Below are 17,429 nucleotides of genomic sequence, written 5' to 3' on the forward strand. Positions count from 1 at the left end.
CACGAACAAAGGAGATTTCTGAGGACCTCAAAAAAGCGTTGTTGATGCTCATCAGGCTGGAAAAGGTTACAAAACCATCTCTAAAGAGTTTGGATTCAACCAATCCACAGTCAGACAGATTGTGTACAAATGGAGGAAATTCAAGACCATTGTTACCCTCCCCAGGAGTGGTCGACCAACAAAGATCACTCCAAGAGCAAGGCATCCAAGAGCAACGTTCTCTCCAAAAAGAATGTTGCTGCTCATCTGCAATTTGCTAAAGATCACGTGGACAAGCCAGAAGGCTATTGGAAAAATGTTTTGTGGACGGATGAGACCAAAATAGAATTTTTGGGTTAAATGAGAAGCATTATGTTTGGAGAAAGGAAGAACCTTATCCCATCTGTGAAACATGGCAGTGGTAGTATCATGGTTTGGGCCTGTTTTGCTGCATCTGGGCCAGGACGGCTTGCCATCATTGATGGAACAACGAATTCTGAATTATACCAGCGAATTCTAAAGGAAAATGTCAGGACATCTGTCCATGAACTGAATCTCAAGAGAAGGTGGGTCATGCAGCAAGTCAACGACCCTAGGCACACAAGTTGTTCTACCAAAGAATGGTTAAAGAAGAATAAAGTTAATGTTTTGGAATGGCCAAGTCAAAATCCTGACCTTAATCCAATTGAAATGTTGTGGAAGGACCTGAAGCGAGCAGTTCATGTGAGGAAACCCACCACCATCCCAGAGTTGAAGTTGTTCTGTACGGACGAATGGGCTAAAATTCCTCCAAGCCGGTGTGCAGGACTGATCAACAGTTACTGGAAACGTTTAGTTGCAGTTATTGCTGCACAAGGGGGTCACACCAGATACTGAAAGCAAACGTTCACATACTTTTGCCACTCACAGATATGTAATATTGGATCATTTTCCTCAGCAAATAAATGACCAAGTATAATATTTTGGTCTCATTTGTTTAACTGGGTTCTTTTTTTATCTACTTTTAGGACTTCTGTGAAAATCTGATGTTGTTTTAGGTCATATTTTTGCAGAAATATAGAAAATTCTAAAGGGTTCACAAACTTTCAAGCACCACTGTACATTTACATTGTTCATTCCATAGAAAACAAAAATATACCTGTATCTGTTTCTGAGAACTGGTAGGGTAACAGTTAAAGAGTCTGTGCTAGTGGCTGCTAGGTCCCAGGACTTCCAGTGAGCAACAGCTGGGTCTTTAAGAAACTGCCAAATGCTCAGTTAGATGCTTGGATAGGATTCTGCCTCACGTGCCATTCTTTATTGAGGCATCTGTCAAAATTGTAGAACATAGCATGCTTAGGATACCTGAGTCTGCCAAAATTACACTGTTATATTTCAATAAATAGAGTGAAGAAATATTTTGGCTTAATGTTAAGGAAGATGCATAGAAGCGGTCTCACCAGATACACTGACATGAAACACATCTTTATAGACTCCTTAAATGCGAGTCACATGGGCTTGAAAACAGATTAGATGAACATTAATGCCCAAAGCATGAGCTTTACATAAATATAGCCTGGTGTGTAGAGCTCCAGGGCTTGAGCACAGGCGCGGAAAGGAGAACTCCCTCGGGTACACTCCAGAAACACAAACTCAAGCCTTGATTAATATCAGGACCTCCTGAGTATGTTGTGTTGTACAGAAACTCAGTTATGCAGCTTATTTCTTTAAATTCCCACCGAGGAGGGCTGCTGCAGTGCAGCTGCTGACATCACGATCTGTGTTGCCTTTTCCTGGGGATATCCGCGCCAAACAGAGAGGCTGGGAATGGGAGGGGAACAGGAAAGCATGCACACCGAGGAAGGTGGACCCTGCTTAGGATACTGACATTTCAGCAGTAGCTCATGTGCATGCACTCTTATGCTGCAGATCTTATTTTTTCATTATGCATTAGCACAGCCTTTCGGCATGATCCACATCCATGACATGTACTGTATGTGCAGGAGGATGTGTGATGTAATTCTGTATTTAGAATCGTGTGATCTTGTCAAGCCATGTGATCAAGTAACTCAAGAGTCTCATAAACAAAACTAAAGGCCATGTATGAGGTGCTTCAAAACATGTTGAATTGGTGATTCAGTGAAAATGTAATCATGGAGGACTATTGTGCTCTCTCTCTCTCTCTCTCTCTCTCTCTCTCTCTCTCTCTCTCTCACACACACACACACAGCCTCTCCAGCTCTCTCTCTCCCCCTTCGCTGACCTTATGGGCAATAGGAGCTCTTGCTGTTGTGGTCCAAGGGGCAGGAAGCAGCTTGATTCCCACACAAAGGTATCAAACACCCCGGCCGGTACAGACTCACTGGCTCACACACACACACACACACAAACACAAATGCCAGCCTTGTAAGCATAACACGCAGTACAGTGAACAAACACACACCAAGACAAACAGGACATTCCTACTGTCTGACGCTGCAGGCCGACAGAATTACTGCTCTTCTATGCACCAATGTGTTTTCACCAATAACATCTGTGTTAAAATTGCCCCCTTTACACAACACCTGACATCATCCTTTTACGCTGAATAATGTCTGGACAGACAACAATCTTATGTGCATGATGACCGATCGCACATTGCGGCCATATCATTCTCTTCTGTTAAGACGACGACCGCTTTATGTTGAATGTAGATGACCGATGTATTCATGTATTCTACAGAAGGCAAGAGAGCTTGGCGATAATGTCAGGATTCTTTCTGAACACTCAGCTCAAGCCATTGTGTCATGTAATTGAGTCTTGCTTCATGCTTGTTATCTGTTAAGCTTGACCAGTCAGGTGGCATTTGGACTCGGTTAGGGGCTGACAGCAGGGGTCAGTTCCCATGCAAAATCAATAGGTCACAGTCAGGAGCAGGGAGTGTGGGCTTCTGAAACCTTTCACCTCATACATGGCCATAATGACAAATTTCTCCATTCCTACATCTTCTCATGTGAGCATGAGAAATCTCAGGCAACATCAGTTGGGAAACTGATCTGTCCTTAGTAGCTTAAAGACGTTTGAGTCGCTGACATTCCTGTAACTGACTCGAGGTTATCAAACCTCCACACAGTCTCTGGTATCCTTTCTACACGCCAACTTTCCACAGGCAACTGTTTTTGAACTAGTCTACTCACTCTCTCTCTCTCTCTCTTGAATTGTGCATACGCCTATGCTGGGAAGAAAAGCTCGACTCTTTCCCACGGTCCTAGAGCACGTGGTTTAAAATTGGATCCCGGTTGACCCACCCTCGCTATTGAAACGTCACTGCAATTCGACCACTGCAATCCTGTCACACCGCCAGAGATTTTTTGAGCCATTTGAATGAAGCCTATTGAAATGAGAGGGAAGAGAACATGATAAATTTGAATAAAGCACCATATCTTTGAACAAGTTTAGTCAAGTTGGACAGTTGAGACCTGTTCCAAATTGTGTTATTGTTGGACTTGTTTTTGTTTTTTTTTCCAGAAAAGATTTGATGTTGAATAGGGTTTTTATTCTCATAACAGATAGTTCAATGTGTGATAACGAAATGGGGGAAGATTAAAAACGAAGAAGCGCTCCCAATCCATAATTGTCTTTCATACATATGGGTTTTTTTCATACAAGCTATGTTATAGATTTCTAGTTTATGATTTCTACATTAGGGCAGCAAGGTGGTTAGCACTGTCGCCTCACAGCAAGAAGGTTCTGGGTTCGAGCCCCGTGGCCGGCGAGGACCTTTCTGTGCGGAGTTTGCATGTTCTCTCCGTGTCCGTGTGGGTTTCCTCCGGGTGCTCCGGTTTCCCCCACAGTCCAAAGACATGCAGGTTAGGTTAACTGGTGACTCTAAATTGACCGTAGGTGTGAATGTGAGTGTGAATGGTTGTCTGTGTCTATGTGTCAGCCCTGTGATAACCTGGCGACTTGTCCAGGGTGTACCCTGCCTCTCGCCCATAGTCAGCTGGGATAGGCTCCAGCTTGCCTGCGACCCTGTACAGGTTGTAAGTGGTTACGGATAATGGATGGATGGATTTCTACATTATTGAGTCAGTACAAAAACATTTCAGAGTTCCAAATGTCCGTTTTCCAGCACAAAATTAAATGTTACGGGAAAAAAGTTTGTATCTGAGCAGCATATTACTTAAGAGACCACTTTTCAGATTTTATATATATATATATATATATATATATATATATATATATATATATATATATATATATATATAAAATGAAGGCTGCTGGGTTTTGGTGCAAAATGAAGAAGCGAGTGTGACAGTCAAAGTGTCCAGAAGAACTGTGGCTGGTTCTGTAAGATGCTCAGTAAAACCTACAGCTCATTTCCTTATAAAACTGCACTCACTGTACCTGAGACTACTTTTTTTTTAAAAAGCAAAGGGTCGTCTCACACCAAATATTGACTTTGTTTCATTTATTATGACACTGCTGTTTATGGTATGTTTTAATATTGAAACATTTCATTTCATTATTTTTTTTATCACAGTATTGTGTATATATAGTGCACTATATGCACTGTACTCATGTTTTACATTTATTTTTCCTTTACTGTAATGCAAAACTAAGAAAATCTAGGTACATTTGGGCACAAATAACTTTTCTCCATTCATTCAATCATTATGTGTACTTTTGTTTAACAGCACATAAATTTGTGATCGTTAATGAATCAATTGCCTGTCAGGCCTCTTTAGGTCTTCCAGTACCTTGGCTGTTGTGCCAAATCGTGGCTGCGAGCCGATACAAGCCCAGCATGCAGTAGTCTAGTTCCCATGGGCCTGTTGGATTCTGTGTCACTTTATAAACACTTCAGCTGTTGCCAAAAAAAACTGGTGAGCAAGTAGCTTTCCCACTTGCCACCACATTTGAAACAAATGGACTGTTGATAAACAAATATTATGTGACTGCAGTCTTTTGAAAGATTGTGGATATTCATTTTAAAAGGCGACCTTTTTTTTTGTTCACATTTATTCTATTCTTGAAACCATGCATATAAAGAGGAAGTGTGAACTGCAGCGAAATAAAAGTGGAACCTGTATGGTCTTAACTGCACATGAAATGGAGCAATACCTGCAAAACATCTGACACATAACTCACTCGGTATTGAGAAACTAAGATGACCTGCCTACCATGGGAAAATACGGACTTCAGTGCATTACAACTTTTACCCAAATTGTCACAGAGTATGAACAACATAGTCAGTTGGTTTATTTTTAAGATTATTCATTAAGTGTGAAAATCATTTCACACAGGAAATTAAGTGTACATACATACAGTACATGCAGTATTTAAAAAAAAAACCTTAAGGCTTGTTTCTATGGGAGCACCCTTAAATGTTTTATATGTAGAACCCTACTGAATATTTCTCTGTGCCAGTTTCAAGCCTTGACACACCACTAATCATCCAATAATCCCTCAAAGAACTTTAAGTGTTGTGTTTTCATATAGACTAGTTCATGTTAAAGAGCATGTGAAAATAATTTCATGTCGGGCGGCACTGTGGTGCAGTGGTTATCATTGCCACCTCACAGCTCCAGGGTCCATGGTTTAATCCTGAGCTCGGGTTACTCTCTGTGTAAGGTTTTGCATGTTCTCCATGTGTCGGTGTTTGTTTTGTTTTGTCCAGATTCTCCTGTTTCCTTCAACCTCCCAAAAACATGCTAGGTGGACTGGTTATGTTAAAATCTCTCCGAGCGTGTGCATGGTGTCCTGCAATGGACTGATGTCCCATCCATGTTGAATTCCCAGGATATGTTCCAGATTCACCATGACCTTGACCAGGATAAGGCAGTTACTAAAGATGAATGATCTAAAGAATAACATCATGTAAATATAAAAGCAGCCGTTATCTGTAACCGCTTATCCTATGCACAATTTTGGGCAAGCTGGAGCCTATCCCAGCTGACTATGGGCGAGAGGCGGGGTACACCCTGGACAAGTCACCAGATCATCACAAGGCTGACACATAGAGACAACCATTCACACTCACACCTACGGTCAATTTAGAGTCACCAGTTAACCTAACCTGCATGTCTTTGGACTGTGGGGGAAACCGGAGCACCCAGAGGAAACCCACGCAGACACAGGGAGAACATGCAAACTCTGCACAGAAAGACCACCACTGGCCACTGGGCTCAAACCCAGAACCTTCTTGCTGTGAGGCGACAGCACTAACCACTACACCACCGTGCTGCCCAATATAAAAACATGCAAAACTTCATTTAAAATATCTCATCTCATCTCATTATCTGTAGCTGCTTTATCCTGTTCTACAGGGTCGCAGGCAAGCTGGAGCCTATCCCAGCTGACTACGGGCAAAAGGCGGGGTACACCCTGGACAAGTCATCACAGGGCTGACACATAGACACAGACAACCATTCACACTCACATTCACACCTACGGTCAATTTAGAGTCACCAGTTAACCTAACCTGCATGTCTTTGGACTGTGGGGGAAACCGGAGCACCCGGAGGAAACCCACGCGGACACGGGGAGAACATGCAAACTCCGCACAGAAAGGCCCTCGCCAGCCACGGGGCTCGAACCCGGACCTTCTTGCTGTGAGGCGACAGTGCTAATCACTACACCACCGTGCTGCCCAATATAAAAACATGCAAAACTTCATTTAAAATATGTGAAACTAAAATTGTAAAATATATATATTTTTAATATTAGGTCTAAAAATAATGACACTAAATTTCATAAATGTCACACTAAATGTCACAAATGGCATGGCATCTAAAACTGCATATTATATTGTATGTAGTACACTGTACATGTACAGTAGTATATTAACATTTTCATTCATTCATTCATTCATTCATTCATTCATTTTACGTAACAGCTTTATCCTGGTCAGGGTCATGGTACTGTATGTCAGAGTAGCTACACTCTGTGCCTTTTCATGTCACTAGGGTGGTCACCTCAAAGATATATTTTGTACCTTTAGTACCTATCTTTAACCTGGGAAGATCCATATAGTACACCTTTAAAATATTACTCGAAAAGATAAGATAATTAAGTAATATCACACGAGAGGGCATTCTGTTGTACTTGAATATCAGCACAGCTCTGATTCGGATGCAGCTACGAGGCCGTAGGCCAAGTGCTGTAGCTAATCACAGTGCGCTGATATTCAGTACAACAGTATGACCTCGAGTACGATATTGCTTTTATTCTTGTTTATATCTATAAACAAGAAATTAATATTGACTAAGTGACATTTTGGATGCAATATGGTGAAATATTCTGTTTATCTTTGCTCCACAAGTGGAAATAGATCCCAAGAAGCGGCGCTCATGTTATAACACATTGGCTAGCCGGCTAGCGAACTCACATTGATTTGTACATTCCTGTTAAAGGTTATTCCGGTAAAATTTCTCCCTTCCTCCTTTTCATCTTCATCTGACAAGCTGTCTATTTTAAGCCAAAAGGTCCGTTTCAGAATAGTGTTGGTTGCCATGTCCACTAATGATGTCGCTAACACTACCATAGTAAACAATTTTACATGGACAAGTGGAGTGATACACACAGTGAAACGTTCCAGTGCTGTGATCGCAAAATATTGGCACTCTTGAACGCTGCAGGATCAATCAAATTAGTTGACCGGAACAAATTGTTAGACAAGAAAAGACAAGATAAGACAGTATTAATCCCCAGGCAGGGAAATTTGGGTGTAGAAAAGACAGGCGAAGAAATACAATATAATAAACATAATATTCTCATCTCATCTCATCTCATTATCTCTAGCCGCTTTATCCTGTTCTACAGGGTCGCAGGCAAGCTGGAGCCTATCCCAGCTGACTACGGGCGAAAGGCGGGGTACACCCTGGACAAGTCGCCAGGTCATCACAGGGCTGACACATAGACACAGACAACCATTCACACTCACATTCACACCTACGGTCAATTTAGAGTCACCAGTTAACCTAACCTGCATGTCTTTGGACTGTGGGGGAAACCGGAGCACCCGGAGGAAACCCACGCGGACACGGGGAGAACATGCAAACTCCACACAGAAAGGCCCTCGCCAGCCACGGGGCTCGAACCCGGACCTTCTTGCTGTGAGGCGACAGCGCTAACCACTACACCACCGTGCCGCCTAACATAATATTCTATCATGTATAATTTAATAATAAGCAACAAAAGACTCAAATGAGCAAACTGTAGATGTATTGCTAAAAGATAGCAGGCATTAAACAAAACAGGTTCAGGTATTTTCAGTGTCCAAATTTAGCCTACATGTAGTGCAAAATGGCATGATCTTCTTCTTTTAGTGTTCTGCCTGATGGCAGGTCTGGCTCTGACGTCCATCAGAGTTTCAAGGGAACATTACAGTAGTGGTTTCCTGTTGCCTTCTACCAGATTATGATAGAGGTTTTCTCCTCTCAACCATTCGTACACACGTTCACACCTATGGACAATTTAGAGTAGCCAGTTAGCCTAACCAGCATGTCTTTGGACTGTGGGGGAAACCGGAGCACCCAGAAGAAACCTACGCAGACACGGGGAGAACATGCAAACTCTACACAGAAAGACCACCATTGGCCACTGGGCTCCAACCCAGAACCTTCTTTCTGTGAGGTGAGAGCGCTAGCCACTACACCACCATGCCGAATATGGCATGATAAAGGGAAGTAAACAAATGACCAAACAGGATCAGATATTTAGTGTTGGATATTTAAGTGTCCAGAGTAGGAATATAAATTATAAAAAGCTAACTGAAGATACAATGTAGCCATTAAAGCTAGAAGTCCTTTCGATTTCATAAAATTGGTGAAATTTAGTTCCCTCTGAAATTTAGTCATTGTGATATTTGTTTATTTCTGTAATATCTCACAAAATATCAGGCCATTCTGTGGTTGGGAAATTATTTAATTTGAGGGGATTCCCGAGCAAACAGTGTGCATGAAATCACTCACTTCGCGCAGTCAAGCAGACAGAGAAAAGTCCGTGTGCGCATGCGCAGGTTTACCTTTGACCATGCACTGACAGTTACATCATCTCATCGCTAAATGAACAGCTGATCACGCCGAGGTGCTCGCTGACCGCCGATATTTATTAGTTTGGTCCTGCGTTTCCTTTCCTTCGCAACATAACGTCTTTTCTTCTCTCTTTCTGTTATTGTCATCGGTCTTCAACGTTTCATTCTCAAACTCGCGTCCTCCATTTTTCTCTCCTGTTTCAAATTTGTATCCCACAATGCCTTGTGCGAACGGGGAAAGCCCACAATGTGATGCATGACGTAGTATCTTGAATTGGGTCATGGTGAAGCAGGAAAAAATAGCAGAGAATTTAGGGCCACGTGGCCTTAAATTCGGTAATTGTTCTCATCTCATTATCTCTAGCCACTTTATCCTATTCTACAGGGTCACAGGCAAGCTGGAGCCTATCCCAGCTGACTACGGGCGAAAGGCGGGGTACACCCTGGACAAGTCGCCAGGTCATCACAGGGCTGACACAGACAACCATTCACACTCGCGGTCAATTTAGAGTCACCAGTTAACCTAACATGCATGTCTTTGGACTGTGGGGGAAACCGGAGCACCCGGAGGAAACCCACGCGGACATGGGGAGAACATGCAAACTCTGCACAGAAAGGCCCTCGCCGGCCACGTGGCTCGAACCCGGACCTTCTTGCTGTGAGGCAACAGCGCTAACCACTACACCACCGTGCCGCCGTTCTATTTAAAAAGATAATAATCATAAAATTGGAAGTTTGTGATTCAAATTGAGTCAACTAAACAAGAATAATTGGGTGTCTGGGAAAATTCTTTTTATGACCTACAGCTGAAAAATCTGAAAGGCGGTCTAGCTTTAAGGTCAGATTATGTACCTTAAATCGCTTTAAAGTTGTTCCACATTCACAGTACTGGTTTATGTCAAAGAAAGAAGCCCAAAGTTTAGTAAGAAGGAACAGATTTTCCTATTTCCTCATAGTATTTCGTTTTAGCTTCCATTCAGTGTGTCCTCTAAAGCCTTCTGTTACGACAAGCCAACATGCTCTTTTCTCTTTCTTTTTTCAAAACATCTCATCTCATCTCATTATCTCTAGCCGCTTTATCCTGTTCTACAGGGTCGCAGGCAAGCTGGAGCCTATCCCAGCTGACTACGGGCGAAAGGCGGGGTACACCCTGGACAAGTCGCCAGGTCATCACAGGGCTGACACATAGACACAGACAACCATTCACACCTACGGTCAATTTAGAGTCACCAGTTAACCTAACCTGCATGTCTTTGGACTGTGGGGGAAACCGGAGCACCCGGAGTAAACCCACGCGGACAACATGCAAACTCCGCACAGAAAGGCCCTCGCCGGCCATGTGGCTCGAACCCGGACCTTCTTGCTGTGAGGCGACAGCGCTAACCACTACACCACCGTGCCGCCGTTCTATTTAAAAAGATAATAATCATAAAATTGGAAGTTTGTGATTCAAATTGAGTCAACTAAACAAGAATAATTGGGTGTCTGGGAAAATTCTTTTTATGACCTACAGCTGAAAAATCTGAAAGGCGGTCTAGCTTTAAGGTCAGATTATGTACCTTAAATCGCTTTAAAGTTGTTCCACATTCACAGTACTGGTTTATGTCAAAGAAAGAAGCCCAAAGTTTAGTAAGAAGGAACAGATTTTCCTATTTCCTCGTAGTATTTCGTTTTAGCTTCCATTCAGTGTGTCCTCTAAAGCCTTCTGTTACGACAAGCCAACATGCTCTTTTCTCTTTCTTTTTTCAAAACATCTCATCTCATCTCATTATCTCTAGCCGCTTTATCCTGTTCTACAGGGTTGCAGGCAAGCTGGAGCCTATCCCAGCTGACTATGGGCGAAAGGCGGGGTACACCCTGGACAAGTCGCCAGGTTATCACAGGGCTGACACATAGACACAGACAACCATTCACACTCACATTCACACCTACGGTCAATTTAGAGTCACCAGTTAACCTAACCTGCATGTCTTTGGACTGTGGGGGAAACCGGAGCACCTGGAGGAAACCCATGCGGACAACATGCAAACTCCGCACAGAAAGGCCCTCGCCGGCCATGTGGCTCGAACCCGGACCTTCTTGCTGTGAGGCGACAGCGCTAACCACTACACCACCGTGCCGCCATTCTATTTAAAAAGATAATAATCATAAAATTGGAAGTTTGTGATTCAAATTGAGTCAACTAAACAAGAATAATTGGGTGTCTGGGAAAATTCTTTTTATGATCTACAGCTGAAAAATCTGAAAGGCGGTCTAGCTTTAAGGTCAGATTATGTACCTTAAATCGCTTTAAAGTTGTTCCACATTCACAGTACTGGTTTATGTCAAAGAAAGAAGCCCAAAGTTTAGTAAGAAGGAACAGATTTTCCTATTTCCTCGTAGTATTTTGTTTTAGCTTCCATTCAGTGTGTCCTCTAAAGCCTTCTGTTACGACAAGCCAACATGCTCTTTTCTCTTTCTTTTTTCAAAACATGCTAAACGCAAAAGCAGTTTAACATGAGCCTGTGGTTCTGTAGAATACTTGCTACTACTTAGTACGGTAGTACGCAGTGCCCAGAGGACGCATTCATGCTCTTTGTGCGCGGTCGCATCCTCCTTTAGGGCGCAAGTATGCGGTTTGGGATGTGAGCCAATGGCCTCCCGCGGCCCCCTCGCAGCCTGAGAAATGAGGCCAAGCCCCGCCCTTTAACAGGCTGACTATAGGAGGGTCCATTGTTATTGAAATGAGCTGAACAGAAGGAGGAGAGGAAGATCAGGCAGAGCTGAGGAGCTCCACATTGCACACACAGGGTGGCTGTGGGGTAAAACTTCTCACCACGCGTACACGCTTGGGGTAAGATCTTTACACTTTCGTTTTGAATGATGTGAATCTTATATGGTGCCTAATACATGCTTGCTGTCTTGATAAAGCTTGGGGTCGGACTGCTGGAGCTGCTGGACTCAGCTGTGGGCTGCTGATGGAGAGTCTGGTGAACACATCTGTTTTCTGAACACTTATCCTGTAAAATAGCCGAAATTTGGTGTGTTCTACAGAGCGCTGAGTCAATTGCAGGGACAACTGGTTCCGGTCTGTTTCCAGTGAGGTTTACCTGCTGAGAAAGAGAGAGAGAGGGAGAGAACATGAGCCAGGCGGATGTGAGCTGCTCGGCGCGTCAGCGCGTCTTCCAGGAGGCCCTGCGTAAAGGCAACACTGCCGAACTGCACTCTCTGCTCCGTGGCATGACCAACTGCGAGTTCAACGTCAACTCGTTTGGCCCCGAGGGCCAGACGGCACTGCATCAGTCCGTCATCGATGGGAACCTCGAGCTCGTCAAGTTGCTGGTGAAGTTCGGTGCCGACGTGCGTTTGGCCAACCGGGACGGCTGGAGCGCGCTGCACATGGCGGCTTTCGGCGGCCACCAGGACATCGCACTCTACCTCATCACGAGGGCCAAGTACTCATCTGGAGCACTCTGAGGAACAAACAAGCAGAAGCAGAGAGAGAGAGAGAGAGAGAGAAAGAAAGAACCGGACATTAATAAAGCAGGTTTCCCTTCAACCTGGTCCTGGAGTCAAGCCCTCATCTAGAGCCTGCACGATATATTGCTTGTTCATTGTTATTGCGATAATAGCTCTTGCGATACTTGCATCACAATCTGGCCACATTGGCTCGTCCTGTTCTTTCGACTGATCTCAGTAAAAATCCCATCCACTCCATGTATTATAAAATATCAGATACAAGACAATAACCAAACGACAGTCATTTAGGGATTGTAAATATATATTATTTACCAGCGTAAGGTCGGTCCGTATCGTGAAATACCGTGACCAAGGTCTACTGTTTTCAAGACCTCAGTCACGGTATTTCACGATACAGACCGGCCTTAAGCTGGTAAATAGTATATAAATTTTTTTCTTTCCCAAATTCTTACAGAAAATGAGAGCGCCCGAAAGAGAAACCTGCTATTCGGCTTTCTCCTGAAATGTTTTCTTTTATTTCGTCTTCATCAGGGTAGTAAAACTCGCTTTCGTTGTGAACACTGTCGTTATCGCTGTCCATGCTGTAAAATTAATGCTATTCTCCTGAGAAATGCGAAAATAAATGTTGACAAAAAATTGCTACAACGTTTGTTGTTGTTGTGAACAACCAAGTCGCCAAAGGTCCATAACCGGGGTCCGGATCGTAGGATTCCGGACCGCTCACGAGCCAATCAGAGCGTACGATTTGATGGAAACCGGACCGCGAAAAAAATAATTATTCATAATCAACAGATCACTCTAAGCTATAGCAGGTGCTTACTTTCATCGGAGCATGATTTCCAACTGCAGCACTGAAAAGAACCCTTGAGAAAATCACAACATTCTTAGTGTGTTATAAGCACTCTTGGAACACAAGTCTGTAAAACCATGCTACGTCAGTGGTTGTGTGCTTTTTTTTTTTTTTGATGTATTGCAATCACAAAATGTAGCAATAGCCCTTTTCATGCAGCCCTACTCTGCCCATTTTTGTGTTCTCCCTGCTCTTCTGCACTCATTTTAACCTCATTAGGGCTTATTCAATAGCTGGTGAGTTGAGTCGGGTATGGATAAACACCAAAATGTGCAGTTCCCAAGGACTCCAGGACCAGGATTGTGAAACGCTGCCTTAAGCCTATCGCATTCGACCACTTTTTGTGCCAAAGTCAAAGACTAATTGTTGGTGATATATGAGTGTGGCACGGATTCAAGTCCAAAATGCAGATGGTGTTGGGTTGGTACAATGTCAAAGATGTGGCTTGTGAACAATGAATACAGTTTATATTCTACATTTAATCAGTGCATGATTATAGATTACCTTCTGAATATATTCTACTCACAGATTGCTGACACTGAGATACAATGACATAGCTGGATTGATATATTCATGTTACAGGTTCTTTGCTTTTTTTTTTAAATTACAGGAATGGTTATTAGCTGATTTGATGCATATAGGGTTATGACTTACAGATTCTTACCTCAAAATTGGTGTGGCGACGTTCACACAGTAAAAGATTCAGGATCTCCAGCGAAATATGCATTTGTTCCATGGATTTTAAAGAGCAGTTGTTGTACATGGAAGCCTCAGCTTGTAAAAACACTATTGATTTCCAATTTCTATGAACATTCCCCCCCCAACTTGAACGCAGTGTAAACACAATTATATTAATGTCATTGAAATTTTCACCAATAGGCTCAAGCTACCTAATTGTGAAATGAGGAATGGCCGGGTGTTTTTTAATAAAGGCCAAGCCTGTCACCATTATTGTTTTAAGCTATAGTCATTTTAAACGTTGGCTGCTCACTCACTGTAGCTTATTAGTTTCAACCTTAAGAAACTGAGCAGATTCACAGAATCATGTTGTATTACACACGTCTATACAATGCACTGCATATTGAAGTACATAATCCTGTTTTTTTTTTCTTGCCCAGTTTAATTTCCAATGCTGGAAAACTTTTGAGTTTAGAGGGTTGTGGGAAAACACTGATGAAGTATCATTCAAAGCCAGTATAGAAATATGCATCATTTATACTTGAGAATGTTTTAAACTATTGCACTGATGGCTGTTTTATGAACAGTTGGGGTCACAACCAACTTTGAAAGATACTATTTTTCTAAATGGAAAAAAAATCATATTGTATGGAAGCTCCATGGTAGATTAGTCTTCTCTCACTCTTGGCAAAGACATTTAAATGTTTGTAGATGTTGATTTTAGAACTTTGTAAAGCGCTTTACTTGGTGTTCCTCCTTGCACAATATCAAACACTGGTCACAGAAACGTGACGTTTTAATATCTGAGCAATTTCATCACTCAAGGTTATGTTAATTTCTTTTCATGGAAGAACATTCAGGTAAAGTGTTCAGTAATTCTTGGAGCACTTCTTCACAGAAGTCCCGTCCTCCTCTTTTTAAGGGGGGCGTTACATGGTAAAATCGGTGTAGCGCAATGTTACACAATGCACAAGTCTTTACTTGAGAATGCCATAACATTTATGACATGAGAGTAAAAAAAAAAAAAAATACCATCCTTGGTTGAGATAAATGTCAAATGACTGTGATTTTATTGGACCAACTTTTTGGAATTCTTATTTTCTGCAAAGAGAAGTTCAGAAAAAGAGACCAAACCACTGATCTCTTATGCTTTTGTGAATTGTTGATATGTTGTTTTATATCTGTCTAGAGGGTTTGTTCTTAATGTTTTAAATGGTGTAAGTGCTCATATTTTGAAAGATATTACATGTTGAATTTGTATCTTTGTACAAAAGCCTTTTTAAATATTAAAATTCTGCTTTTTTTAAAAGAGCGTTATGTTGGTCACTGAGTGTCTGAGGATTTTAGCCTAGCCTATATATAATAGATATATATTCATTATCATGTTAGCCTTGATTTGTTCAGCTTACTAGCTGGATAGCTCTTCTAGTATATACCGAACAGTATACAATCTGGTATACACAGCATTAGTGCATCAGGTACTATGTAAGTTAGCTTGTTTCCCTGTACACAAGGCACCTCAGGCAGCGGGTTATGATATGATCGTGTGCACTAGTAAGGAAATCTGATAGTTACACTGTTAACGTCATGCTATACCAGTATATACAATAGGATTTTTTTTTTTTTTGCCATGCATTCCATTTATGTTTAGTCATATAGCAGACGCCTATCTAGAACAGCTTACTAAAATGTGCAAACAGTTGAAGGCACAATGATTCATGGGATCTGCACCCAGCGTTCATACGCTGAGTGAAAAGATTGATCTTAATGGTGAGGTAAAAAGATTATTTTAAACCAAAGCGCACAAACGGTATTAAGTTCAGAAACCCAGAAGTAATACAAACGACAATGAGTAGCATAAGGGTCTATTTCTAGCCTAGGTGTATAAATAATTACACAATTTTTTTTAAAGTGGTAAAGTAATACAAATAGCATTCAGGAGATGTCAGAAAGTAAAAGAGCGAGGGGGGGAATGCTGTGTCAGGGCCATGTGAGCTGATCACACTAAGCCCAGTGGTTGGACCACAAACTGACCCATGAGGGATTCTAAGCTCTGTGGTAGGATCAGTCATGTATTCTAGTCTGGTCAACAAAACTGAGCATTCTTTGTGATACATCAATATATAAAACCATTTTCATGACAGTCAGTTGTACACTACCGTTCAAAAGTTTGGGGTCACTTTGAAATGTCCTTATTTTTGAAAGAAAAGCACTGTTCTTTTCAATGAAGATCACTTTAAACTAATCAGAAATCCACTCTATACATTGCTAATGTGGTAAATGACTATTCTAGCTGCAAATGTCTGGTTTTTGGTGCAATATCTCCATAGGTGTATAGAGGCCCATTTCCAGCAACTCTCACTCCAGTGTTCTAATGGTACAATGTGTTTGCTCATTGCCTCAGAAGGCTAATGGATGATTAGAAAACCCTTGTACAATCATGTTAGCACAGCTGAAAACAGTTGAGCTCCTTAGAGAAGCTATAAAACTGACCTTCCTTTGAGCAGATTGAGTTTCTGGAGCATCACATTTGTGGGGTCGATTAAATGCTCAAAATGGCCAGATAAATGTCTCGACTATATTTTCTATTCATTTTACAACTTATGGTGGTAAATAAAAGTGTGACTTTTCATGGAAAACACAAAATTGTCTGGGTGACCCCAAACTTTTGAACGGTAGTGTACATTCATAATATTCTCAGGCAGAACATTTCATATGTAGCTTGATGGATTGATCGGGTTCTTCCTTCTATGAATTTGACCTCCTATAGTGGCAGTCTTTAACATAGCCTGGTGACTCAGTTTGGTTGATATGACTAACCAAAGAGTAATCGTTTTATCCTGGTAAGGGTACACATTTATCCAGAACTTATCAAGGTGCAAGGCGAGAGGGAATACACCCTGGATGGGACACCAGTGCATGCAGACATTCAAACACTTATTTGCACCTAGAGAGTCCACCGAGGTAGTGGTTAGCGCTGTCGCCTCACAGCAAGAAGGTCCTGGGTTCGAGCCCCGGGGCCGGCGAGGGCCTTTCTGTGTGGAGTTTGCATGTTCTCCCCATGTCCGCGTGGGTTTCCTCCGGGTGCTCCGGTTTCCCCCACAGTCCAAAGACATGCAGGTTAGGTTAACTGGTGACTTTAAATTGACCGTAGGTGTGAATGTGAGTGTGAATGGTTGTCTGTGTCTATGTGTCAGCCCTGTGATGACCTGGCGACTTGTCCAGGGTGTACCCCGCCTTTCGCCCGTAGTCAGCTGAGATAGGCTCCAGCTTGCCTGCGACCCTGTAGAAGGATAAAGCGGCTAGAGATAATGAGATGAGATGAGATGAGATGAGTCCACCGAGCACCATGGTTTTGGAGGAAACTGAAGAAGAAACCTAGGAACATGTCCATACAGACAGTAACCCGAGCTCAGGATTGAACCAGGGACCGCAGAGATGCGAGGCAGCAACAGCTGTAAAAATGAC

The 17,429-nt window shown here is 42.4% G+C and overlaps 1 protein-coding gene across 2 annotated transcripts; it reads left to right on the plus strand.

Moving 5' to 3' along the window:
• Window positions 1–11,606: 11,606 nt before the first annotated feature.
• Window positions 11,607–15,219, plus strand: nrarpb (NOTCH regulated ankyrin repeat protein b). Of its 2 annotated transcripts, none has more exons than XM_060907067.1 (2): window positions 11,607–11,807; window positions 12,008–15,219. In XM_060907067.1, the coding sequence occupies exon 2, from the start codon at window positions 12,095–12,097 to the stop codon at window positions 12,428–12,430; it is 336 nt and encodes a 111-aa protein (XP_060763050.1). In that variant the 5' UTR covers window positions 11,607–11,807; window positions 12,008–12,094; the 3' UTR covers window positions 12,431–15,219. The 2 variants fall into 2 exon arrangements, with proteins under 2 accessions (XP_060763050.1, XP_060763049.1); XM_060907066.1 differs by having other exon boundaries at window positions 11,608–11,807; window positions 11,885–15,219.
• Window positions 15,220–17,429: the final 2,210 nt, after the last annotated feature.

Source organism: Neoarius graeffei, chromosome 24 (genome assembly GCF_027579695.1).
Source record: "Neoarius graeffei isolate fNeoGra1 chromosome 24, fNeoGra1.pri, whole genome shotgun sequence".
Taxonomy (NCBI): Eukaryota; Metazoa; Chordata; class Actinopteri; order Siluriformes; family Ariidae; genus Neoarius; species Neoarius graeffei.

Coding starts and splice junctions, on each gene's coding strand:
- nrarpb (XM_060907067.1), top strand. CDS start 12,095: ATGAGCCAGGCGGATGTGAGCTGCTCGGCGCGTCAGCGCGTCTTCCAG.